The sequence below is a fragment of the Marmota monax genome, unplaced genomic scaffold, assembly GCF_021218885.2.
Source record: "Marmota monax isolate L192 unplaced genomic scaffold, Marmota_monax_Labrador192_F-V1.1 WCK01_AAM20220418_F8-fsc00018, whole genome shotgun sequence".
Taxonomy (NCBI): Eukaryota; Metazoa; Chordata; class Mammalia; order Rodentia; family Sciuridae; genus Marmota; species Marmota monax.
In genome coordinates, this window is record NW_026692201.1 from 9,909,885 (window position 1) to 9,937,640 (window position 27,756).

The window sequence follows — 27,756 nt, forward strand, 5'->3', positions numbered from 1 at the left end:
ATTATGTCACAGGGAAACTCTTAGACAATATAAAGGAGTAGAGATAATACCATGCATCCTATCTGATCATAATGGAATGGAACTGAAAATCAATGATAAAGGAAGGAAGGGAAAAGAATACATCACTTGGAGAATGAACAATAGGTTACTGAATGATCAATGGGTTATAGAAGACATCAAGGAAGAAATTAAAAAATTCTTAGAGATTAATGAAAACACAGACACAACATATCGGAATCTATGGGACACATTGAAAGCAGTTCTAAGAGGAAAATTCATTGCTTGGAGTTCATTCCTTAAAAAAAGAAAAAACCAACAAATAAATGATCTCATACTTCATCTCAAAATCCTAGAAAAAGAAGAGCAAAACAACAGCAAAAGAAGTAGAAGGCAAGAAATAATTAAAATCAGAGCTGAAATTAATGAAATCGAAACAAAAGAAACAATTGAAAAAATTGACAAAACTAAAAGTTGGTTCTTTGAAAAAATAAACAAAATCGACAGACCCTTAGCCATGCTAGCGAAGAGAAGAAGAGAGAGAACTCAAATTACTAACATACGGGATGAAAGAGGCAATATCACAACAGACACTTCAGAAATACAGAAGATAATCAAAAATTATTTTGAATCCTTATACTCCAATAAATTAGAAGATAGTGAAGGCATAGATAAATTTCTTAAGTCATATGATCTGCCCAGATTGAGTCAGGAGGATATAGACAACCTAAACAGACCAATATCAATTGAGGAAATAGAAGAAACCATCAAAAGACTACCAACTAAGAAAAGCCCAGGACCGGATGGGTATACAGCAGAGTTTTACAAAACCTTTAAAGAGGAACTAATACCAATACTTTTCAAGCTACTTCGGGAAATAGAAAAAGAGGGAGAACTTCCAAATTCATTCTATGAGGCCAACATCACCCTGATACCTAAACCAGACAAAGACACTTCAAAGAAAGAAAACTACAGACCAATATCTCTAATGAACCTAGATGCAAAAATCCTCAATAAAATTCTGGCCACTCGGATACAAAAACTTATCAAAAAAATTGTGCACCATGATCAAGTAGGATTCATCCCTGGGATGCAAGGCTGGTTCAATATACGGAAATCAATAAATGTTATTCACCACATCAATAGACTTAAAAATAAGAATCATATGATCATCTCGATAGATGCGGAAAAAGCATTCGACAAAGTACAGCATCCCTTTATGTTCAAAACTCTAGAAAAACTAGGGATAACAGGAACATTCCTCAATATTGTAAAAGCAATCTATGCTAAGCCTCAGGCTAGCATCATTCTGAATGGAGAAAAATTGAAGGCATTCCCTCTAAAATCTGGAACAAGACAGGGATGCCCTCTCTCACCACTTCTGTTCAACATAGTTCTCGAAACACTGGCCAGAGCAATTAGACAGACGAAAGAAATTAAAGGCATCAAAGTAGGAAAAGAAGAACTTAAATTATCACTATTTGCAGATGACATGATTCTATACCTAGCAGACCCAAAAGGGTCTACAAAGAAACTATTAGAGCTAACAAATGAATTCAGCAAAGTGGCAGGATATAAAATCAACACGCATAAATCAAAGGCATTCCTGTATATCAGCGACAAATCCTCTGAAATGGAAATGAGGACAACCACTCCATTCACAATATCTTCAAAAAAAATAAAATACTTGGGAATCAACCTAACAAAAGAGGTGAAAGACTTATACAATGAAAACTACAGAACCCTAAAGAGAGAAATAGAAGAAGATCTTAGAAGATGGAAAAATATACCCTGTTCATGGATAGGCAGAACTAACATCATCAAAATGGCGATATTACCAAAAGTTCTCTATAGGTTTAATGCAATGCCAATCAAAATCCCAACGGCATTTCTTGTAGAAATAGAGAAAGCAATCATGAAATTCATATGGAAAAACAAAAGACCCAGAATAGCAAAAACAATGCTAAGCAGGAAGTGTGAATCAGGCGGTATAGCGATACCAGACTTCAAACTATACTACAGAGCAATAGTAACAAAAACAGCATGGTACTGGTACCAAAACAGGCAGGTGGACCAATGGTACAGAATAGAGGACACAGAAACCAATCCACAAAACTACAACTACCTTATATTTGATAAAGGGGCTAAAAGCATGCAATGGAGGAAGGATAGCATCTTCAACAAATGGTGCTGGGAAAACTGGAAATCCATATGCAACAAAATGAAACTGAATCCCTTTCTCTCGCCATGCACAAAAGTTAATTCAAAATGGATCAAGGAGCTTGATATCAAATCAGAGACACACCGTCTGATAGAAGAAAAAGTTGGCTACGATCTACATACTGTGGGGTCGGGCTCCAAATTCCTCAATAGGACACCCATAGCACAAAAGTTAATAACTAGAATCAACAAATGGGACTTACTCAAACTAAAAAGTTTTTTCTCAGCAAAAGATACAATAAGAGAGGTAAATAGAGAGCCTACATACTGGGAACAAATCTTTACTCCTCACACTTCAGATAGAGCCCTAATATCCAGAGTATACAAAGAACTCAAAAAATTAGACAATAAGAGAACAAACAACCCAATCAACAAATGGGCCAAGGACCTGAACAGACACTTCTCAGAGGAGGACATACAATCAATCAACAAGTACATGAAAAAATGCTCACCATCTCTAGCAGTCAGAGAAATGCAAATCAAAACCACCCTAAGATACCATCTCACTCCAGTTAGATTGGCAGCCATTATGAAGTCAAACAACAACAAGTGCTGGAGAGGATGTGGGGAAAAGGGTACACTTGTACATTGCTGGTGGGACTGCAAATTGGTGCAGCCAATTTGGAAAGCAGTATGGAGATTTCTTGGAAAGCTGGGAATGGAGCCACCATTTGACCCAGCTATTCCCCTTCTCGGTCTATTCCCTAAAGACCTAAAAAGAGCATGCTACAGGGACACTGCTACATCGATGTTCATAGCAGCACAATTCACAATAGCTAGACTGTGGAACCAACCTAGATGCCCTTCAATGGATGAATGGATAAAAAAAATGTGGCATTTATACACAATGGAGTATTACTCTGCATTAAAAAATGACAAAATCATAGAATTTACAGGGAAATGGATGGCATTAGAGCAGATTATGCTAAGTGAAGCTAGCCAATCCCTAAAAAACAAATGCCAAATGTCTTCTTTGATATAAGGAGAGTAACTAAGAACAGAGTAGGGTCGAAGAGCATGAGAAGAAGATTAACATTAAACAGGGATGAGAGGTGGGAGGGAAAGGGAGAGAGAAGGGAAAATGCATGGAAATGGAAGGAGACCCTCAGAGTTATACAAAAGTACATACAAGAGGAAGTGAGGGGAAGGGGAAAAATAATATAAGGGGGACAAACGAATGTCAGTAGAGGGAGCAGAGAGAGAAGAGGGGAGGGGAGGGGAGGGGAGGGGAGGGGAGGGAAGTGGGGATAGTAGAGGATAGGAAAGGCAGCAGAATACAACAGACACTAGTATGGCAATATGTAAATCAATGGATGTGTAACTGATGTGATTCTGCAATCTGTATATGGGGTAAAAATGGGAGCTCATAACCCACTTGAATCAAATTGTGAAATATGATATATCAAGAACTATGTAATGTTTTGAACAGCCAACAATAAAAAATTAAAAAAAAAATCCTTTTTTCTGTGGAAAGCATAATGAGAGATAAAGATGACCACTTCATATTATAGTTTCAATTCTCTAGGAAGACACACTTCTATGCATTTAAATAACAGCTTCAAGATACATAAAACAAAAAGTAACAAACTATAAGCAGAGATGAGCAAATCAACTGTCATAGGAGAGATTTAAACTTTTCTTATCAATTGATAGATCAAGCAGACAAAGGTACAGATATGAACAACACAGATAACTACTTTGATGTAATGAAGCATGTTGAACACTGTAGCCAGCTGAAGAGTATATATTCTTTATGCGCATTCTTTTATGCACTTGTGGAACATTAAATATTAGGAACAAAATCCAAACAAAATATTTGGAGGCAAATAATAAAACGTAGAAATTAGTAAAACAGAAGACAAAGATACCTAGAGAGGTTCAACAAAAGACACATAAGGCAGGGACTGGCACATAATAGGCATTTAATAAACATCTATTCAGTGCATAAGAATAACAGAAATTATAAACTGTACACTGGTTTTTCACCACTTTGAAAGGAAATTCACAAAAGTTTGATTAAATCTGAGTTGGGCAGTTTTCAATTATCCTGCTTTTATTCTTTGCTCTTCTCTGTATTGTCTAAACTCTCTATATGTATTGTTCTTAGAACTTTATGAAAGCACATTATTTTAAGGTAGCTAATTAGATTTTTGAAGAGCTCTCCTAAAGACAGTGGAAGCCAGGGACTATTCCAGACATCAACCCTGGTCAGAGATGGGAGGAGTACAGTGTAAGATGCAGACCTTGGAGAGATGGAGGAGATTTCCCTCCCACTTACATGCATGACCTCAAGCACAATCTCCATGGTGTGATAATAAAGTCTTCCTCTAAGAGCTGCTATGGTAGGCAGCCCTATAAAGCACTTGGGACCTTGCCTGATCCTGTAAGATGCTCTATCATTTTCCTTCCCCATTTCAAGGGGGGCAACATGAAGGAATCATGTCTCTCCATTTCTAAGGCATGTGCCCAGAGTGGAGCCAAATTTGATCAGACTAGAATATGAAACTGGGTGAAAACTTATTGTGTGAAATTATATTTGTGCCCTCCTGGAGAACTAAGAAAATTAATAAATGAACCAAGTAACTCATCATATTTATTACATGTAAGATGAAGGTGCAGTATTATCATTTCCTTGTGATAGTCACATCTAATAGTTCTAAAACCAATTCACAGTATTCATGTCAGACTTATTTTATGAGACATTTAACCATTGCTAAATTAAATTTCATAAGGGAATGTGCCTATATAACTCCTCTGGAGTTACGGAGATAGAAATCTGACCCATCATTTCTATTTTCACGGAAAACCATTTAGCAGAACTTTGTTCCACTAGAAATGTTTATTGAGTTGTAAGCCTAACACAGTTCATTGGCTGTGTGTATTTCCACATGGACATTTTTCTCAGCATAGATTTGCTCAGTTCATTAGTACTGACAGCAGATGGTAGCACTTTCACATGAATTTACCTCCTGAATTGATCTAAGAAATGTCACTAAAAAGATCCTGACAGTTTGATGTTCTTCTATTTCTGAAAAGGGTATGTTAAATCAGGTGTAGAAGTTTAGATTTTTCTTTAACTCCACCACATAATTTCTAAACCCAGTAAAGACTGTTTTCATCTCTGATTCTGGCTGTCTGAATATGAGTTATTTTTCCTGATAGCAAAAGTCTTTAAAAAATCTCCATTGCAGAAAAAATGGCTTTGGGAGAATATTATCCAGATTGATTATCTACACTTGATCACATTCCTCAAATTATTTGCAGATTCTCTACTCTAGTTGATCTGAATATAAATAGCTGAGCTTTTAGGATCAGCTGATTGAATGAGACTGAAAATTAAGTATTGGCTCAGGTCATTATGCTAACTGTGAATTCTGTGACTTCCACAGCATCGCCTTGAGTTGGGCTTAAGTCAATTTAAAATTATCAGACAAGAAGATTCAATGTTTGCTAAGTGAGTGAAAGAGAGAATATATGATATCTGAGGAAACTTGATGTTTTTCTACATAATATGGGCATTATTATATTATGTTCTTCATAACTCAAGGATGTATATTCAGAAACCCTGTATTCAGGTTGAGGATTCCTAATCCAAAAATATGGAATGAGGATTCTCCAAAATTCAAAAGTTCTGGATTTTGGGGCTGGGTTGTGGCTCAGTGGTAAAGTGCTTGCCTGGCATATGTGAGGCACTGGGTTTGATTCTCAGCACTGCATATAAATAAATGAATAAAAATTAAGGTCTATAAACAACTAAAAATATATATATAAATTTTTAAATAAAAAGTTTGGGATTTTGGAGAATTTTAGATTTAGGATTTTTGGATTAAGGGATGTTCACCTGACAAACTCTGTGAAAATACTGCCAAATCCAAAAACTCCAAAATCTGAAAGACTTCTGGTCTCAAGCATTTGGATAAAGGATATACCTGTATTTAGAGACAAGAATTTATTTTGAGTGTTTGAAAAATGAATTCTTGAACTGAGTGTGGTGGTACATGCCTGTAGTCTCAGCTATCCAGGAGGCTGTCATTAGAGGATCACTTGATCCCAGAAATTGTAGACCAGTTTGGCAACATAGTAAAACTCCATCTCAAAAAAACATTTAATTCTCTGTATTAAAAAATTAATTAATGATTTGGTTAATTTGTGACATCTAAGAGAAACAAATACATTTAGAAGTTTTGGATACTGAACCATGTATGATTTAAACATGTAATTAATGATGGATGCTTTTGACACATTGCTATAACAGTTGTCATGATTAACAGCATACTTAAAGGTTTTATTTCACAAGAAGTAGAAGTTTTTTTGATTCAAATGTTCTCAAAATCAACATTCTTGATTGATTGTTCATGTTTTGTTTATCAAGCATTCTAGCAATGAAAGCACAACTTAATGTGGACTTGATTCTGCTAACATATAGCAACTTTCCTTAGTACTCTTTCTGTTGTACATATCATGTTCATGTACATTATAAACACATATAGTTACAATTTTTGCTTGTATAATCATGTGTCTTTAAAAGAAACTATGGGAAGAAAACAATTCTTATTCACCATTTATAAGGCTTTCATTCTTTTCTTGTGGATTTTAGTTATCTTCTGATATTTACTGGCTTCCATTGGTAAATTTCATAAGGCAGATCTACCAGCAAGTAAGTTTATTTTCCTGGTATATATTCATATTAACTTCATTTTTGAAGGATAGTTTTTCTGGATATAGAATTCTCAGCTATAGTTTGAAGTTTTATTCTGGCACCTCAAATATATTGCTCTGCTGCCTTCTGGACTGATGTGAAATCAGCCACTGTTGTGTTATTCCTTTTCATGTGAGGAGTACTTTATCTTATGTTTCTTTTAAGATTTTGTTGAGAAGGAGAGAGAAAACTAAAATCACTGACATAAATGATGAAAAATGAAATATCACAACAGACACTACATAAATACAGAAGATAATTAGAAATTATTTTGAAAACGTACTCCAATAAAATAGAAAATATTGAAGGCATTGACAAATTTCTAGAGTCATATAATTTTCCCAAATTGAATCTGGATGATATACACAATTTAAACAGATCAATTTCAAGTGATGAAATAGCAGACACCATCAAAAGTCTACCAACCAAGAAAAGCCCTGGACCGGATGGATACACAGCCGAGTTCTATAAGACCTTTAAAGAAGAACTAATACCAATGCTCTTCAATTTATTTCAGGAAATAGAAAAAGAGGCAGCACTTCCAAACTCATTTTATGAGGCAAATATCACTCTGATTCCAAAATCAGGCAAAGACACATCAAAAAAATAAAACTTCAGACCAATATCTCTAATGAACATAGATACAAAAACTCTCAGTAAAATTCTGGCAAATCAAATAAAAAAACATATCAAAAAGTTGTGCACCACAATCAAGTGGGATTCATCCCAGGGATGCAAGGTTGTTTCAACATAAGGAAATCAATAAATGTAATTCATCACATCAATAGACTTAAAGATAAGAATCATATGATCATCTCAATAGATGCAGAAAAAGTATTTGACAAAATACAGCACCCTTTTATGTTCAAAACACTAGAAAAACTAGGGATAACAGGAACATATCTCAACATCATAAAGCTATCTATGCTAAGCCCCAGGCCAACATCATTCTAAATGGAGAAAAATTGAAGGCATTCCCTCTAAAAATTGAAACAAGAGAGGAATGCCCTCTTTCACCACCTCTATTTAGCATAGTTCTTGAAACACTAGCCAGAGCAATTAGACAGATGAAAGAAACTAAAGGGATATGGATAGGAAAAGAATAACTCAAACTCTCACTATTTGCTGACAATGATTCTATACCTAGAAGATCCAAAAACTTCCATCAGAAAACTTCTAGAGCTAGTAAATGAATTCAGCAAAGTAGCAAGATATAAAATCAACACCCAAAAATCAATGGCATTTTTGTATATCAGTGACAAATCCTCAGAAAGGGAAATGAGGAAAACTACCCCATTTTCAATAGCCTAAAATAAAATAAAATAAAATACTTGGGAATCAACTTAATGAAAGAGGTGAAGAATCTATATAATGAAAATTACAGAGGAGTTAGAGGGAAAGGGAAGGGGCATGAGGCTATTAATGATGGTGGAATGTGATGATCATTATTATCCAAAGTACAGTTGTGAAGACACGAGTTGGTGTGAATATACTGTGTATACAACCAGAGATATGAAAAAATTGAGCTCTATATGTGTAATAATTGTAATGCATTCAACTGTCAAATATAAATAAAAATAAGTAAATAAAATAAAAGAAAATTACAGAACCCTAAAGAAAGAAATCAAAGAAGACCTTAGAGGATGGAATGATCTTCCTTGCTCTTGGAAAGACAGAAATAATATTATCAAAATGACTATATTTCCAAAAGCACTATAGAGATTTAATGCAATTCTGATCAAAATTCCAATGACATTCATAGAAATAGAAAAAGCAATCATGAAATTCATCTGGAAAAATAAGAGATCCAGAATAACTAACACAATTCTTAGCAGGAAGAGTGAAGCAGGTGGCAACACTATACCAGACCTTAAACTATACTACAGAGAAATAGTAACAAAAACAGCATAGTATTGGCACCAAAACAGACCGGTGGACCAATGGTACAGAACAGAGGACACAGAGACTAACCCACAAAATTACAATTATATTATACAAAGGTGCCAAAAACATGCATTGGAGAAAAGATAGCCTCTTCAACAAATGTTGTTGGGAAAACTGGAAATTCATATGCAACAAAATGAAATTAAACTCCTAAATCTCACCATGCACAAGACTTAACTCAAAATGAATCAAGGACTTAGGAATAAAACCAGAGACCCTGCATCTAATAGAAGAAAAAGTAGGCCCTAATGTCCATCATGTGGGATTAGGCCCCAACTTCCTTAATAAGACTCCTTTGGCACAAAAATTAAAATCAAGAATCAATAAATGGGATGGACTCAAATTAAAAAGTTTCTTCTCAGCAAAAGAAATAATCTGTGAGGTGAATAGAGAGCCTACATCTTGGGAGCAAATCTTTACCCTTCACACATCAGATAAAGCACTAATCTCTAGGATATATAAAGAACTCAAAAAGCTAAACACCAAAAAAAAAAAAAACAAAAAAACAAATAACCCAATCAATAAATGCACCAAGGACCTGAACAGACACTTCTCAGAAGATGATATACAATCAATCAACAATTACATGGAAAAATGTTCATCATCACTATCAATTAGAGAAATGCAATCAAGACTACTCTAAGATTTCATCTCACTCCAATTAGAATGGCAGCTATTATGCATACATACAACAATAAGTGTTGGAGAGGATGTGGTGGAAAAGGTACATTCATTCACTGCTGATGGGACTGCAAATTGGTGCAGACAAAATGTAAAGCAGTATGGAGATTTCTTGGAAATCTGGGAATAGAACCACCATTTGACCCAACTATCCCTCTTCTCCGTCTATACCCCAAGGACTTAAAAGCAGCACACTATAGGGACACAGCCACATCAATGTTTATAGCAGCACAATTCACAACAGCTAAACTGTGGAACCAACCTAGATGCCCTTCAGTAGATTAATGGATAAAAAATGTGGCATATATACACAATGGAATATTACTCATCAGTAAAAGAGAATAAAATCATGGCTTTTGCAGGTAAATGGATGGAGTTGGAGAATATAATGCTAAGTGAAATTAGCCAATCCCAAATAACAAATGCTGAATGTTTTCTCTGATATAAGGAGGCTGATTCATAGTGGGATAGGGAGAGGGAGCATGGGAGAAATAGATGAAATCTGGATAGGGCAGAGGGTTGGAGGGGAAGGGAGGGGGCATGGGGTTATTAATGATGGTGGAATATGCTGATCATTATTATCCAAAGTATAGGTATGAAGACACAAATTGGTGTGAATATACTTTATATACAACCAGAGATATGAAAAATTGTGCTCTATATGTGTAATAAGAATTTTAATGCATTCTGCTGTCATATATAAATAAAAAACTCAAAAAATGTAATAAAAATAAAAGAGAAATTATTTAAATAAATACCTCTGTACACTCAAATTAATATTATATATTTGTATCTAGTCTCTATTTAGCTTTTTTTTCTGAAAGTAAGGAAAATACAAAAATTATAGTTTTGGTGAATTGCATATGTATGTGTTGAGTCCACAGTGTTTTTTGAAATTCCAAATTTGCTTATTTAAAGTCAAAATTAAATAAGATACACACACACACACACACACACACACAAAGACTTTGTCTTTGGCCATTAGCAATTTGAATATGATGAGTCTAGGTGTGAATATCTGTTTCTACTTAGAGTGTATTGAGCTTTTGGGATCCACAGATTAGTGTTTTTATCAAAGTTTGGAAGTTTTAGGCCAGTATTTTTTTGAATATTTTATTAACACATTTCTCTTTTTTTCTCAGATTCCTATTACATGTATGCTAATAAGATTGGTGTTCCACAGGTCTCTGAGGCATATTTTTCTGCACGTTTTCCTCTTTATTCTTCAGATTGAATACTTTCTATTAATAAATCTTAAGGCCACTCTTCTTTATCCTGCTCTCTTATATCTACTGTTGAGCCTACCTAGTGATTTATTTTTAATACCAGGGATTGAATCCAGGGGCACTTAACCACTGAGTTACATCCCACCACACACACACACACACACACACAGCCTTTATTTTTTATTTTGAGACAGAGTCTTACTAAGTTGCTCAGGGCCTTACTAAGTTGCTGAGGCTGGCTTTGAACCTGTGATCCTCCTGACTCACCCTTCCTAGCCTCTGGGATTACAGGTATGTGCCACTGCACGTGGACATAGTGATTTTTTAAAAATTTCTGGTATTGTACTTTTCAATTGCAAACTTGCCATTTAGTTCTTTCTGTAGTTTATATATCTTTATTGACATTAATCTCTTTGTAGAGTCATTGTCATAATTTTCCTCTTTTAATTCTGTATGCATAGTTTTAATACTTTAAACATATTTGTAATAGCTGCTTTGGACTCTTTCTAAATCTAACATCTGGACTCACTCAGAGTCAGGGTTTTTTTTTTTTTTTTTTGTTATTGTTGTAATTTATTTGTTTTGTTTTGGTACTGGAGATTGAGCCCAGGGGCATTTTATCATGGAGCTATATCCCTTACACATTTTATTTTGAGACAGGGTCTCCCTATGTTTATGGGGCTGGGTGACCTTGAAATCCTCCTGCCTCAGCCTTCCAAGTTGCTTGGATTATAGTTGTGCACCCCTGAGCCTAGCTCAGTCAGATTGTCTGGGTTTTTTTTTTATGACTTCTTTTTTTCCCCCTTTGAATGTATTACAGTTGGTATCTTTGCATTTTAAAAAATCTTTCTTTGAAAATTAGATATTTTAAATAATATATTCCAGCAATTCTGGATTCTAATAGTTTTCATCAAAGATTGTCTTTCTTTTATTGTTGCTGCTGTTTTGTTTCTTTCAGTAACTTTCCTGGGCTTTATCTGCAGAATTCGTCTCTCCTGTAACTATGGCTACTGCTGTCTCTGCTAATTTTTTAATTCTTTGATTTTTAACCTTCCTTCCTCTGTCTCGTCCAACTATATCTATATAGCTTGCTGGTTAGACAATGACTGGAGAAAGATTGTGCTCAAATACCTCAAGTCCATAAGGCCTCCCTCTTTTGCTGATGGATGTGTATAGGTTAGGAATACATTCCAAATTCAGGAAGCATTCAAATTGGCCTTAGCTTTTACTTCCCATCAGATCTTCCTGTGTCTTTCTTGTACATGTGTATAGTTCCCATCAGCCAGGGATGTCTACAGAATTTGTCTTGCCCTTCTGCAACTATCTCAATTCCAGGAGCTTTCCATTAAATATCTGGCTTGTCTGTTGCCTACCTTTACTGGGACTGCAACCTCTTTGGGTAGAGCTGTGGTTTCTCCTTTTCATTTAGCACCTATTTTGTGATTTTTATTGACAATGTTGCTAACAAGTAGTTTTCACTGTCTATTAGATGTCAAGGCAGCACAGCTACTGGTACTTAGAGCCAGCCCTACCCTGGTCAGACTTCCCTGTGAATCAAGCCAGGTGGGAAGATATGAAAATAGTATTTCTAGCTAAGAAAGCTGAAGATTCCCTCTGATTCTAACTTGAAGTTCTGCAAACACTTTTCAAAATTTTTATTTGCCCCTGGTTGATTTCCAAAATCTGGAAAGTGTTTGTTTTTGACAATTTCATTCAGTTTTTTCTTTATTTTTGTGGAGAGGATGTGCTGAACTCTTCACTCTGCCCCAGCAGATAGTTCTCTCCTGTTATTATTTCTTTATAATTTTTTTTTCTTAAAAGCTTATGTATGTGGTAAAGAAAGAAATTGAAGATGATCTCAGAAGATGGAAAGATCTCCCATGCTCTTGGATAGGAAGAATTAATATTCTCAAAATAGCCATACTACCAAAAGTGTTATACAGATTTAATACAATTCCTGTTAAAATCCCAATGACATTCTCCATAGAACTAGGAAAAGCAATCATGAAATGCATTTGAAAAAATAAGAGACCCAGAATAGCCAAAGCAATACTTAGCAAGAAGAGTGAAACAGGAGGCATCATAATACCAGACATTAAACTATACTGCAGAGCCATAGTAACAAAGACTGCATGGTATTGTCACCAAAATACACATGTTGACCAATGGTACAAAATAGAAGACACAGAGACAAACCCACATAAATACAGCTATCTCATACTAGACAAAGACACCAAAAATACACTGGAGAAAAGATAGCCTATTCAAGAAATGGTGCTGGGGAAACTGGAAATTCATATGTAGCAAAATGAAATTAAACCTCTATCTCTCACCCAGCAAAAAATCAGCTCAAGGTGTATCAAAGATGTAGGCACTAGAACAGAGACCCTGTGCCTAACAGAAGAAAAAGTAGGCCCATATCTTCATCATTTTGGCTTAGGACCTGACTTCTTTAACAAGACTCCTAAAGTGCAGGAAGCGAAATGAAGAATCAATAAATGGGATAGATTCAAACAAAAAAGTTTCTTCTCAACAAAGGAAACAATCAATAACGTGAAGAGAGAGCCTACAGAATGGGAAAAAAATCTTTACCACACACCTCAGATAGAGCACTAATGTCCAGGATATATAAAGAACTCAAAAAACTTAACACCAAAAAACCCAAATAACCCAATCAATAAATGGGCTAAGGAACTGAACAGATATGTCACAGAAGAAGAAATACAATTGATCAACAAACATGTGGAAAAATGTTCATCATCTCTAGCAATTAGAGAAATGCAAATCAAAACTAAGATTTCATCTCACTCCAGTCAGAATGGCAATTATCAAGAATACAAGCTATAATAAGTATTGACGAGGATGTGGGGGGAAAAGGCACACTCATACATTGCTGGTGGGACTGCAAATTGGTGCAGCCACTATGGAAAGCAGTATGGAGATACCTCAGAAAACTTGGAATGGAACCACCATTTGACCCAGCTATTACACTCCTGGGTTTATACCCAAAGAACTTAAAGTCGGCATACTACAGTGACAAAGCCACATCAATGTTTATTGAGCTCAATTCACAATAGCTAAACTATGGAACTATCCAAGATGCCCTTCAATAGATGAATGGATAAATAAAATGTGGTACATATCCACAATGGAATATTACTTATCCTTAAAGAAAAATGGAATTTGCAGGTAAATGGATGGAACTTGAGAATATCATGCAAAGTAAAATAAACCAATCCCAAAACACCAAAAGCCAAATGTTTTCTCTGATAAGTGGATGCTGATCCACAGTGAGGGAGGGGAGATAGGGAAGAATGAAGGAACTTTGGTTTGTGTAGAGGGCAGTGAAGGTAGGGTTTGGATGGGTAGGACAGTAGATGAGACAGACATTATTACTCTATAAACATGTATGATTCATCACCAGTATGACTCTGCACCATGTACAGCCAGAGGAATGAGAAATTGTGCTTCATTTATATATAGTATGTCAAAATGCATTCTAATGTAAAAAAAAAGAGAGAGAGAAATTATGTGTGTGTGTGTGTGTGTGTGTGTGTGTGTATATATATATATATATATATATATATATATATAAAACAATTCCTACTTTAAGCTGATCAACATTTCATAGCTTGATCTTGTTTAACCAAAAGCATTTTACCAAAATGATATATTTTTATTTTAAAATCCAACTGAAGTTTAAACTTCCAATTATTAAAGACAGTTATTTTAATATATTCTATTTAATTACATAGACATGAGGTCTCAATGAAGTTAAGGATAGATGTACTATAAGGTTTTTAAGGTCTGATTTTACCATAAGACCACCTTCTGAATGGCTTTCATTTTTGTCTGTTGGATATGAAGGAGTTGGATAAGAATAGCCAGTTAGGTTTTTGCTCTCTGTTAGGCACTATTCATCATACTTGATCTCAGTGAAGGGTCACAATCTGTGAGGCAGATATTGTGGTAGCCTCATTTATCAGATAAGAAAAAAGAAACATAAAATGCTTAACAAATTTTCCCTTAAACTCACAGTTACTAAGTGGTGGAATAGGACTTGGCCCCAAAGAGTCTTAACTACAGGCAGAGCTCAGGCATACTGTTACCTACTTGTTATATGGAATGGGCAAATGATAAGTTATAGAAGTAAAGTTCAGGTCTTCACTAAGCAGCATCAAGTGAGCAGAGATACAGTGTGATCTGATCCTAAGTCTGTTCTGAGAAAATGGCCTTCTGAACTGTGAATGTCTGTGTGCCTCTTGGGCATGTGTTATTTTTTTGAGGTCTTCAAAAGGTAGGCCCTACACCCGTAAACAAGAGGCAAGCAAGGTCTTGACTGTACATGAACCCATTCCTTATAAGAGTCACTAAGTTCCTAAGGAAACTCAATTGTGAGGGGTGATGATTCTTGAAGACCCTCTTAGGTGGGAGTTGTGTTTCCATCATATATAGGCCAGGAAGGGAAGACCTAGCCAGTGTTTCACATGACTCAAAGGAGCCTGAGAGCCAGTCGGGATCTTTAAGAACACAATATTACCATGTTCAGTATTCCCAAGTTTTTAGTAAAATCTTACTTGAACAGTCTGTTGTGCCTCAGCTGTGGGAAGCCAGATAAGAATGGTCAATGTTGGTGGAGTTTCCCTATGAGATCAATATGAAAGTGGCCATGCTAATCTCCAAGGGGAGTGAGAGAGAGTGGACAGAGTGGAGGCTATATAATTAACATGGCTCTCCCCATTATAAGTGTTTCTGTCCAAGGCAATCATTGAGATCTAGGCTTTACTTTATCAAGAATGTAATATGTCTTCATATCAGTATGATTGAGTTGCTATATGGGTTGCTATTACTTCCACTAAAAACTGTATGAGTTATCCAAAATGAATTTAGACTACATTTATTTTTTCAGATCTCAACCCTCTAAACAGTATTTATTTTGGCCCAGAATAACTCTAAAGTTCTTTTGTATTTCCTTTGCTTATTTATTTATTTATTTATTTATTTATTTTTAATTTTTGGTACTGGAGATTGAACTCAGGGGCACTCAACCACTGAGCCACATTCCCAGCCCTATTTTGTATTTTTATTTAGAGACAGGGTCTCACTCAGTTGCTTAGTACCTCACCTTTTGCTGAGACTGGCTTTGAACACGTGATTCTCCTGCCTCAGCCTCCTGAGTTGCTGGGATTACAGGTGTGTGCCACCACACCTGGCTTCCTTTGCACATTTATTATGCTCACTTTCTTTTAGGGTCTTCTGGCCTCAACACTGTGTCCCCAGATCTCTGCACAGTTGGCTTTTTCTTGTCATTCTGATTTCTGTAAAAATATTACCTTGTCTTAGTCTGTTCAGGCTGCTACAACAAAAACATAAGAAAATGGGTGGTTTAAACAACATTTATTTTTTCACAGTTCTATAGGCTAGGGAGTGTAAGATCATAGATGGTTGTCTTCTTGCTGGGTACTTTCACAACAAGAAGGGAGTGAAATGGGTCCATTTTTGAGAACATTCTTCCCATCAAAACCTAACCAAGACCCCACCTTCTAATACTAACTCCTTGGGAGTTAGGATTTCATCACCTGAATCTGGGTTGAGGGATATAAATATTTACCATTATAATATTACCATTGCACATATCTTCAGTAAGGCTTTCCTTTTCACCAAATCTAATATCACCTTGATCCCTCCAGAATTTTATTACCCTCTTAGGTTCTCCCATAGCACTTACTATCTGGATTATCTTGTGTATTTATCCGTGTTTGTTGGCTGTCTCCTATACTGGAATCAGTTCCATGAGATCAGAGACTTTGCTTATCTCTATAACTATATTCAGAACTGTTCTTGGCAAACAGATAAAAGATGAATTTTATAATATATATAATTTATATTATATATAATATATAAAATAGATATTAATTTAAGGCAGATAAGAGAAACCAGAATAAAACTGGACGGGAGACTTGCCATAGGCATAACTAACATCTGAACTGTGACCCCAGAGTCCAGTTAGGGCTGGGAATGTGAGATAGAAAGAGCTGGATGGAGGAGGCTGACCCTTAGCTGGAAAAATCAAGCTACTGGGCAGAGATGTTTAGAGGTGGTATTTGGGGAGAAAAAAATGCCAGGCCGGGCACACAGAATCATACAACAGTCTATTATTAATGGACAACTCTTCCCTCCACACAAACCCCCAAATCTCCACTCCCAATGTCACCAATACAAATGCAACTGGCTGTCCCAGTTCTTGCGAGTGAGTGTAGGCCCATGCATGCAGATGTGAATGCTTGGGGCTGAGGGTGGAGGCAGCAGGAACAACCACATGATTCTTCCCATGAGCAGATCTGAGTTTAGCTCTCAGCGAGTTGGCTAAGAGAAGTCAAGAGAAGCAGCTGGGCAGCCTCTAGTTCAAATACAGCTGTTGTATTTGGCTCACCTATGTTTTTAAAAATGTACCAATATTTAAATATAGGAGGCTTTACATGAACTTTTGATCTTCTGGCATATTTTTTAAAATTTTTTATTTGTTTTAATTACTTATACATGACAGTAGAGTGCACTTATATACTTTGATATAGCATACATAGATGGGATATAATTTCTCATTTTTCTGAGTATACATATAGAATCATACTGGTCATATAGTCACATATATACATAAAGTAATAATGTCTTGTTTCATTCTTCTATCTTTCTTATCCCCATATCCCCTGCCTTCCCCTCCTTTCAGTTCCCTCTACCTAATCTAAGGTAACACTATTTTTTTTTTTTTTTTGCATTACAATTCCTTGACAAATGAGGTCTGGCATGCTGGGCTCAATTTCCCACATGGCACTATCAGCTGGAGCAGAGTAGCAAGCATGGCCTTAGATGGCAGCTCTCTCCAGCTGGTCCAAACTGTTGGTGGTAGTCCTTTTTGCTGTTGGTGTATTTAACTGTCATTCCCCCTTTGGGTCATCTGGCTGGACACCATAGCTATTTGAATTTGTGGTGTGTGCCACACTTTTTAATCCACAATGTAAAATTGATGAACTTATCATCAATAAATTTTTTGTGTGTTGATAATCTTTGTATAAGTTTACTTACAATATAGAAGCCTTCTAGGGCTTCCTATTGCTTACTAAACGATGGCCATCTCAAAACCAGCAGCAGTCTAACCTATACCTTATATCCAATTATTCTTTTATAAAGGAAATGGAGTTATATCATATGAGATTTTACCATATAGGAACAGCCTGTAAGCTTGGGAGAAACCAAGGAAATAAACAGAAAAGAGAAATTGAGAGTAGGGGATGATTTTGATTCCTTTACCATTGACAGAGATGAGTGAAATGCATAGTCAAGATACTGGGCTTCCTGGACATCCCTGAAGACAAACTAAAAGAGAATTGCAGTCCAAAAAGATAGATTAGCCAACAAACAGAGGAAACTGAAAAAAATCATCTATAGTTTGTAAATCCATGCGCCTCACTATTCTTGACAATACTCCTTTATCAATGAATTTTCATTCTCACCAACCTCTCACATTTGGATTATAAATTATATTTCAAAATAGGAAATCAACCTGTATGCTAATTCAGTAACTTGGAATTCAAGACAACCCTTCATTTTGAAGAAGTAAACCAGATTATCTACTGTAACTTTTTCATTTTTTTTGTTTCTTACATACATGACAATAGTGGAATGAATTACATTCATAATTATCCATTCACAGCACAATTTTTCATAACTCTGTACATAAAGTATGTTCATGCCAAATTATGCCATTATACATGAGCTCTCTTATTTTTTTTGCACTACAATTATTAATACACCTTTGTACCACAATTTATCGTATCTCTGTTTATATATAAGGTATACCGTAACTTTTTCAAAGTAACCCTCAGTGACAATTCTGGACCAACTCTGGTTCTTACAGGAACATCCAATACTTGGGCAACCCTTTTTTGTACTTCATCCCTGCAAGACTAATGAATTCATGGCTCCTGTATTAAAGAATTCTCAGAAAATCAATAGGTAAGAAATACCCTTAAGATACATTGGCCCCTACTCTTATTTTAAAAGTGTAAATCTTTTCCTGTAACTCCAAAAGCTAGGCTAAAACAGAAATATGATAATAATGACTAAAACATTGATTTTTACTATATGCTAGGTGCTGTTCTAAGAGCTTTAGAGATATTAACACATTGGACTTTTATAACATCCCTATGAACTAAGTGCCATTATATTACTCAGTTTATAGAGAAAGAAACTAAAACACAAAGGAATTTAAAGACTCTGCCAGGGTCATAAAGCTAGTTAAGTGGTGGAACTGGAATTTGAATCCAAAACATTTTTACCTCAAAACCATGCTCCTAATCACTGAAGTTTGTTGCCTTAATAAATGCTGTGAATTTCAGGTATAAATTTTGAGTCATCAAGGGGAGTCAGGAACCCCCTTGCTTATCTTGTCCTTCAACTTCCTTAGTGAGGGATTCTCACATCCTCTATGGACTTCTAATTCTTGTCAAATAATGGGGCTGGCATTCAGAAATGCTGGAATTCCAGGTAGGCACTCCTCCTTAAAGAAAGCCTCATTTTTGTTCTTGTCAGTGACTAACTGCTTTTCCACCATTCATCCAAAAATGACAATGAAAATATTAATATTTTCCATATTTCTCTTGTTTCCTAGGAACATCAACTATATTACATCATGGCTGAGCATCGTAGGGCCGGTTGTTGGGCTCAATCTTCCTTTCAGTTATGCCATAGCAACTTCTCAGGATGAGTCAAATGCCCTTTGACAAGGTAAAAAGAAAAGTCTAGATTTCATGTTTTGCTGTTAGAAAGATTCTGGTGCTTCTCTTGCACTTAGATACATCCCTGCTATCTGGAAAGTTTGTTTTCATCTTTAATGGCTGAACACTTGTTCTTTAGTTCTCCAACAATACCCTACCCAGTTGTTTAGGAAGCATTTTACTTTCTTGAAGTAGCACTCAACCAGCTACAAGTGTAGACAATTTTATAATAGCACTGATATTCTTGAAATAATCATTTATTGCTCAGTCAACAGTGTGTTTTGTTGTTGTTGTTTTGTTTTTATTCTCTTGGTTTTTGTTTTGTTCTTGTTTTCAGATTCTTCTATTGATTTTACAGATTGTGGCATGAAGAGCATCAAGAGTTTACCTGACCAGCCCTGGTTTTAATGAGATCAAAACTGTGCAATATTCCACATTGCCAAGATTTGACATGGAATTTTTTTTTCCCCCAGGAAAAAAATGTCTGTGGCAACTCATATTTGATATACTGAATTTTTAGAAAAAAACATGTCAAAGATACAAATCACTGTAAATAACAAAAAATCAATCTAGTTCAGTAATACTATAAATCCTGACATCATTGAGGCACTGACAAGTCATTTTTTTCTGGGATAAGCACTTCACATTCCTTTTTCTGATATGGAGATTGATGGAGAAATATATTTATGCATTCATTTTAATATAATGTGATGAAAATTAAAGTACAGGATATATATGTTCCTGAAAACTAATTTTATAAACATAATAACCTTTACTAAATTATTCTCCCATAATCAAGTTCAGGAAAAATTAATTATTTCTAATTTATTCAGAGAGAGAGAGAGAGAGAGAGAGAGAGAGAAAGAAACAGATTAAAGAAAAAGCACAATATTTGGGGCAGCAGGAATTGAACTCAGGTGCACTCGACCAGTGAACCACATCCCCAGCCCTATTTTGTATTTTATTTAGAGACAGGGTCTCACTGAATTGCTTAGCACCTCACTATTGCTGAGGCTGGCTTTGAACTCATGATCCTCCTGCCTCAGCCTCCTGAGCCACTGGGATTACAGGCGTGCGCCACTGTACCCAGCCACAATAGTTTATTATAAGTGAAGTAATGTGCTTTAACAAGCAAAGCATGGTATAGATTAGAAGTTTTTTAAGACTATAGAAAATATTTAAACATTAAATTTTTTACCTATAGTAATAAAACAATATTCATTTTGTCCCTCCAATTCTCAAATCCATAATTGCTCTACTGCAGTAGGGAGTTTTTTGTGCAAATCTCCATATCCCTGAGACTTATTTTCTTCATCTTTTTAAGAAAATAAGCTAACTCGGAGGTTTCTGTGAGAACCACGTAAGATTATTAATGTATGAGAAAATATTGGAAAGTATTATACAAATATTCATCGAGTGTTCACCTTTCTTATAATTAATTGTTATTCACTCAGTTTATAAATAAGTTTTAACAGTAAGATATTAAGATAAACCTTGGGGTTGGGGATGGGTCTCAGTGGTAAAGCACTTGCCTAGCATGTGTGAGACCCTGGGTTCCATCCCCAGCAACACACACACACAAATACACACACATATGCACACGCACACTCACAATGGTACATCATTGTTTGTTTGTTTATTTTTTAAACATTTTTTAGTTGTCAATGGATCTTTATTTTGCTTATTTATATGTGGTGCTGAGGATCAAACCCACTGCCTCACACATGCTAGGCAAGCGCAACCCCCATTGTCTGTTTTAATTGCTTCTTTTGTTGGGGATTTTTTATTTGTTTGTTTTTTCATTTTAATTTATTAGGCACTGAAATTAGGAGAAAAATTTGGTTGGCCCTTGAGACAATCTAGATTAGTTTCTTTCAACAAATGATGTACTTTAGAATTATCTGAGGATGTTTTACAGTTACAAATGCTAGGGCCACCTTCTAAAACAGTCTCTCTGGGTGATTCTGATGGAAACCTGGATAACCTCTCCTACTTTTTTAAAATGTACTTTTATTGTGGCATTGATAGGTATTATTTTGCCTTACAATTTTATGCAAGGTGAACTTGCTTTCAAATGTTCATCTGGGCATCACAGATGCTCCTCAACTTACCATGAGGGTACATCCTGATAAACTCGTAATAAGTTGAAAATACCATAGGTCTAAAGTTCACCTAATTTGCTGAACATGATAGCTTAACACAAAGTCTGTTGTATAAAAAAAGTGTTGAATATCTCACAAACACACACGGCTAGGTATCATGTAGAGATGATTAGATGCTAAAACACAAAACACAATGTCCCTCCAACCCTGGCAACATAGTATCCTGTAGAATATTGGTTGTTTATCCAATAATCTCAAGTTTGACAGGAAAATGCAGCTCAGTGCTGATGCTGAGCATCAATGAGAGAATATTGGAATGCAAATCAGTAGCCAAGGAAAATATCATGATTCAAAATTTAAAGTATGGTTTCTACTAAATGTGTGTCCCTTTCACACCATCATAAAGTCAAAAACTATAAGTCATGGGTTGTCTTACATGAATAATAAGAAAATTTAGGGGGCATTTATTCACCATGTGGCTGCTATAGTTTAAATATGGTTTGTCCCCTCTAAAATTCATGTTGAAATTTGACTCCCAATATAATGGTGTTTAGAAATGGTGAGACCTTTCAATAGTGGCTATGTTATCAAGAAGGACTGATGGATTTTTTGCAGAACTGGATTATTCTCATAGGAGTGGGTTGCTATAAAGCAGGTCAGCCACCTTTGTCCCCTCTGCTCTTCTGCACATGCTGATTTATCTTCTACTTTCTGTCATGAGTTGAAGCGCCACAAAGCCTTTTCTAGATACAGCAGCCTGACCTTGGACTTCCCAGCCTCCAGAACCATGAGCCAAATGAATTTCTTTCCTTATAAATTACCCAGTTTCAAGTATTTTGTTATAGCAACATAAAGTGGACTAAGGTAGTAGCCTACTCGTATGGGTCAGAGATGGCTTTATGAAATAGGGAATCACTGTTAGAGTGAAGGGATTGTCTGCTGGTGATTCAAGAAAGACCATGACAGAACCCCTAATCCACATCTACAGGTTAAGGGCTGAACTCTCAGAAGGAGAGCAGAGGAGAGAAGGGGTTAATTCAAACTTTTAGAAAAGCTAAAAGTAAATTTTAAAATGCTGAGCTGCACATATTCATGCTAGAATAGGAGCCTGTTTATATGCTTGCTGGGCATTTTAGTATTTACCATTTAACATCTTTTCAACTCTGCAAGGGATTTTTTTTTCCTCACTTTCCCTAATGTAAACACAGATTTCTCAGCAAGTCATTTCCCAAGCCATGCCATTTCTGGTGTAAAAAAAAAAAAAAAAAAAAAATATATATATATATATATATATATATATATATATATATATGCCAAATTATGTACTAGTTATCCTTTGGGCCAAGGTAGTTTTGTTTTAAATTAAAAACAAAACAAAACCTTTTTATTCTCTGATTGATGAAGACCTGAAACTTCATCAGAGGCAATACAAATTCTGAAGACTGCATATAGATTTTGGAGACTTCCTTCCCCAGATAGATCCATCTCCTTAGGCAACTTCATTTTCAGAAATTTTTTTTTTAATTTCTTGATTGATAAAAATTTACCTTTTTTAAAATGCAGCTGTACTAACAGATTGTTACCCCATCAATAATTAAACATTAGAAGTGGGAAGGCATGGGAAAATGGAGGAACTTTGGGCAAAAGGGAGGGAGAGTATGAAGGGTGCTTGGGGGCAGGAAAGATGGTGGAATGAGATGGTCATCATTACCCTAGGTACACATATGCTGCACATATGCTGTGTCCCTACATTGTGTACAACCAGAGAAATTCAAAGTTGTGCTGCAATTGTGTCAATAAATCAAAATGCATTCTGTTATCATATATGCCTAATTAAAAATAAATTAATTAATTAGGAAATCTTTTGTTTCCTCAAAGAGACAAAATTCTTTCTCGGTGATAAAAGAATTTTTTCTCTCCATTTCCTCTCCAGCTAATATAACGCAAAGCACCTTCAGTGGAGAATAAGGCTGATTTTGTGTAGCTTTGGAAAATTTGCTTTTTGTTTTGAGTCCTCAGTTTCCTCATTTGTACATCGGGGAAAATCACTTACTTGTCCTTTGAGGCCTACTTGAACTGTTGGGTCTGCAGAAGTTCTGAGAACTAGACCCAGTCTGCTTAGCTGCTAACTGAGTGACTTGAGCCAATTTCCTTCATCTCCTTTGTTGTTGTTGTTGTTTTTTACTATTTCTCTAAAATAAAGACCACATGTCTATCTTGCTTACCTGACAAGGGCATAGAGAAAATCAAATAATACATAAATCTGAATGTGTTTCATACTCAACACAATGCTACAGGGAATAAGCATTGATAAAGGATAACATCCTTGCTCCTCCTGGTTCCTGACCAGAAATGCTTTCTTCTCCACATCTCTCCATGGGTTCCCAGCCTGGTCCATGTGTTCACCTTTTCCACATGAAAAACCAGCCTCTACCTCAGAGCAAAGCCTGTCCAAGGAAGGGACATGACCTTTGTCCTTGGAAAGACCCACAGAGCACTCCTAGGCACATTCCCACCCTGCTGAGTTGTTTATCTACAAATAACAGGAGAGATCTGCTATGCCAGGTGTCCCTGACTGACTCAGGCTAGGTGGGGATCCATAGCAACCCCCTAGCAGCCACCAATCAGCATGAGACAGGGAAATACCTGGGATGCCAGATGACCCTCCCAGTAGTTTATGGTAGTTGATAACATGTTGGGAAACCATGTAGTTCAGCACAAACACCCCTCATGGCCTAAACCAATCAGTTCAAACGAAATCCCCTCTTGTAGTAACCAATCACCTTTACCCAACTTGTTCCCACCAGTGAATGTGCTAATCATGTTTTAGAGTTGTTATTTGATTTTCCCGCGGTGTGTGATGATTTGCTAAGAGATGCTATGACGTATGTGGGGGTCCCTGCCTTCTCCAAAGAATGTATAAAACTGCTGCAAACCCTGGGCTCGGGGCCTCTGAGCGTCACCAGTTGCTGTGTGTGCGGAGGACCGAGGTAGCTTGCAATAAACACCTCTTTGCTGCTTACATCGATCTTGGGTCTCTGGTGGTCTTTTGGGGGTCCCGAATTCGAGCATAACACACAAAGCCATCTTGGACACCACAGCAGCCTCAACTGATAGTTCTCTTCATTGCTCACAGCACTTCGTCATTAGAAGCTGTTACTCATTTCTCCTTTTCTCTGATCTCCCTCTGGCTTGTGGTGGATAGTAGGCAATTTAAGACAACCACTGTTTTTGGTGTGCTCTGCGCATGTGCAGAAGAATGGCCTCTCTGAGTGGATTCAGAAAGGTAGGTCCTGGGAAGGAGTTGGAGAGCACTTTGACCAGCAGAAGGAGCACAGACCGTGTGGATCAGTGAGTACTAGGCAGTTAAAAAAACAAAATTACCCCCTCCTCCCAACAAAAAGCTGACTAAAATTAAGAGAAAAAAAGACCAAAACTGTTTTTTTTTAATATACATTTCTCTCATGATAGGTTTGTTTTTATTCATACCCCTGGAAATGGAGTTCTGCATTGTTCAAAACCAGTCCTTATGTTAATCAGAGAGCTGATCCTGTGAAGTTTTAAATTTAGGAATAAAGTTTGATCAAAGTATTGCATCTGAATCATATAAAATCTCTTAGGGATATTTATCAAGCTCCTGTTATATGCTAAGCCCTAAGTGGGGTTCCAGGGATAGCAGCTGAGGGACATAACCCTGGCTCGTGCACAGTCTAGGGCCTGGGGTTGTGGCTTAATGGTAGAGCAGTTGCCTAGCACATGGGAGGCACTAGGTTTGATCCTCAGCACCACATAAAAATAAATAAATAGATATAATAAAGGTGGTGTGTCCATCTACAACTCAAAAAAAAAAAAAAGCCCAGTCCAGTGGGGGAGATGACAAGAAAGAGATTCAAGGATAGGGTGCCTGCTATGACCCAGGTGTGGGTGCCGCAGTCTGGCTGGGCACAAATGCCGCAGTCTGGCTGGGCACACAATCACGAGCCACCACACAGCTTGTAGATTCAAACAGCAACTCTTTATTCCCGAACTCACACCAGCCGTCTACAATCATGTTCTCGGGAAATCCACGTTCTCTTCCCAAATCCACGTTCTCTGCCCAAATCCACCTCCACTGGGCTTCTATCTCCAAAATATACTGAATCCCGTGAGAACTCAAGGGGAACTCAGGCAGCAGGATACGCCCTATTCCCAGCAGGAATAATCTTAAACCTTAAACCTGGAACCTAAACTGGGAATGCCCTAAACACGATTATCTTAAAACCGGGAACACCCTAATCTGCCTTGGTCCTTGAGCAAGGTCACGTACATTCAATGTCACTGCAACATGTCAGCAACATGGGGTACGCTGGCAAGGAAATTGTCATACCTACTTGGCTAATGGCTCCCAGCATCTCCCCCCTTCTGATTAATTAAACAACAAGCAATGTGGCTTAAGGACCGTGCCTGGTAGGTTGTCCAATTCAACATATGGTTCTTACCCGTCATGGGAAAAACTGACCTTTAGGCGTCAGCCTCCTCCTGTCTTAGGTTGATACCACTGCAATTGAATCATACCCATCACTGACTACCGGTCCAGCATACAGCCATACTTGTGGATAGGTCTATGCACCAGTGGGGGGGTGAGGTTCTTTGCCTCACCTCTGTTGGCCCCCAAATTTGGCCTTGGTGCCAGTGGGGGAGTGAGGTTAATGTGGCTTATGGACCGTGCCTGGTAGGTTGTCCAATTCAACATATGGTTCTTACCCTTCATCGGAAAACTGACCTTTAGGCGTCAGCCTCCTGTCTTAGGTTGATACCACTGCAATTGGATCATACCCGTCACTGACTACCAGTCCAGCATAAGCCATTGGCCCCCAAATTTTAGACCATCACTAGCAGAAGGGAGGAGGATACAGAAATGCCACGACACCAAGCCAATTGACGGCTCCTTGGGAAAAATTGCATCACTGGTGACACCATCAGCAAAGATATGCCAGCATTACCACAATTCGCTGCACCAAAGGATAGTTACATAGTCCAGGCAAGTTCTGCAAGCAGTTCAAAGCGGAGGAATCTATCAATATGTTCATTTCCTCCCCAAATCCGTTTCCTCCCAAAGTAAGTTGACTCTTTGATTGAGCATTACTTGTTGAGTTCTTCACCGGCACTGGGATGGAGATAGGAATTCTGGCAATGATGCTAAAAAGACATTATCCTGAAAAGAATTATTAAATATAATGAAAAGGAAAGGTGAAAGTAAACAAACAGATCTGTTAACCTACTTTAAAAACAATCCTTAACAGCTTTTTACCTAATTTAAATTAGTAAACAAACAGATCTGTTAACCACCTTTAAAAACAATCCTTAACAGCTGTTTACATAATTTAAATTAAACCATTTAAATCACGTGAATAAAAAAAATAATAATAATTCGGATCCATTTTCTCATGAGCGCTCCTCATATAAGAAATATGGACATACGCACATACAGACATACAACACAAAACACAAGAGTGTACACAAACGTACAACACATAAGAAAATAGTAAAGGCCTTGTAGCTTTACCTGGGTGAAATCTCCATTGCAATGTTTAAAAACTCCACAGTCAAAAAATAAAACTGATCAGAAAAACATTAACCTAGGTTTGTATGAGCTCAAAAAATAAAACTAGAACCTTATGATGTGGAAAAATGCAATAATAAAATAGCTATTGAAAAAAGCATCCTGGTTAATCACTGTCGCAGATGTAAGAATGGCCAAGCTGGAGTTCTGGATATCAGCTGTTATGGATTTGAGTCAAATCATCTTCTTTTCGATCTGTAGAAACTGTTTTAGTTAATCTCTCTGGAATCCAAATGGGCTGCTGTTCTCCCTGTGGAAAAACACAAACAGACCCCCGACTCCAGACAATCACTGGGTCAGGACCTTTCCATTGTCCTGTTAGAATATCTTTCCAAAGTACTTTAGGCTTATGTACATTTTTTGGATACATATGCCTTTCCGCAGCACTAAGTCCTGATGAATCCAAATTTAAAAAGTTTAGAGTAAAAAGGGTTATTTTAAGTTTATCTTGGGGTGGTATATACCCGCTTCCAATTCCCTCTTTTTGCTTTAATAAGTATGTTTTAATCTA

At 36.7% G+C, this 27,756-nt stretch overlaps 1 protein-coding gene across 11 annotated transcripts in view; it reads left to right on the plus strand.

Moving 5' to 3' along the window:
- The window catches only part of Atg10 (autophagy related 10), a 290,932-nt gene extending 270,519 nt beyond the window's left edge, over positions 1–20,413 (plus strand). For 10 of the 11 annotated variants that reach the window (XM_058574415.1, XM_046428112.2, XM_046428063.2 and 7 more), the window contains 3 exons: positions 18,683–18,780; positions 19,436–19,551; positions 19,879–20,413. In XM_058574415.1, the coding sequence (XP_058430398.1) occupies positions 18,683–18,780; positions 19,436–19,547 (210 nt within the window). In that variant the 3' untranslated portion in view covers positions 19,548–19,551; positions 19,879–20,413. The remainder of the gene's footprint in view (positions 1–18,682; positions 18,781–19,435; positions 19,552–19,878) is intronic. The other variant, XM_046428045.2, reaches the window with a different exon arrangement.
- Positions 20,414–27,756: the final 7,343 nt, after the last annotated feature.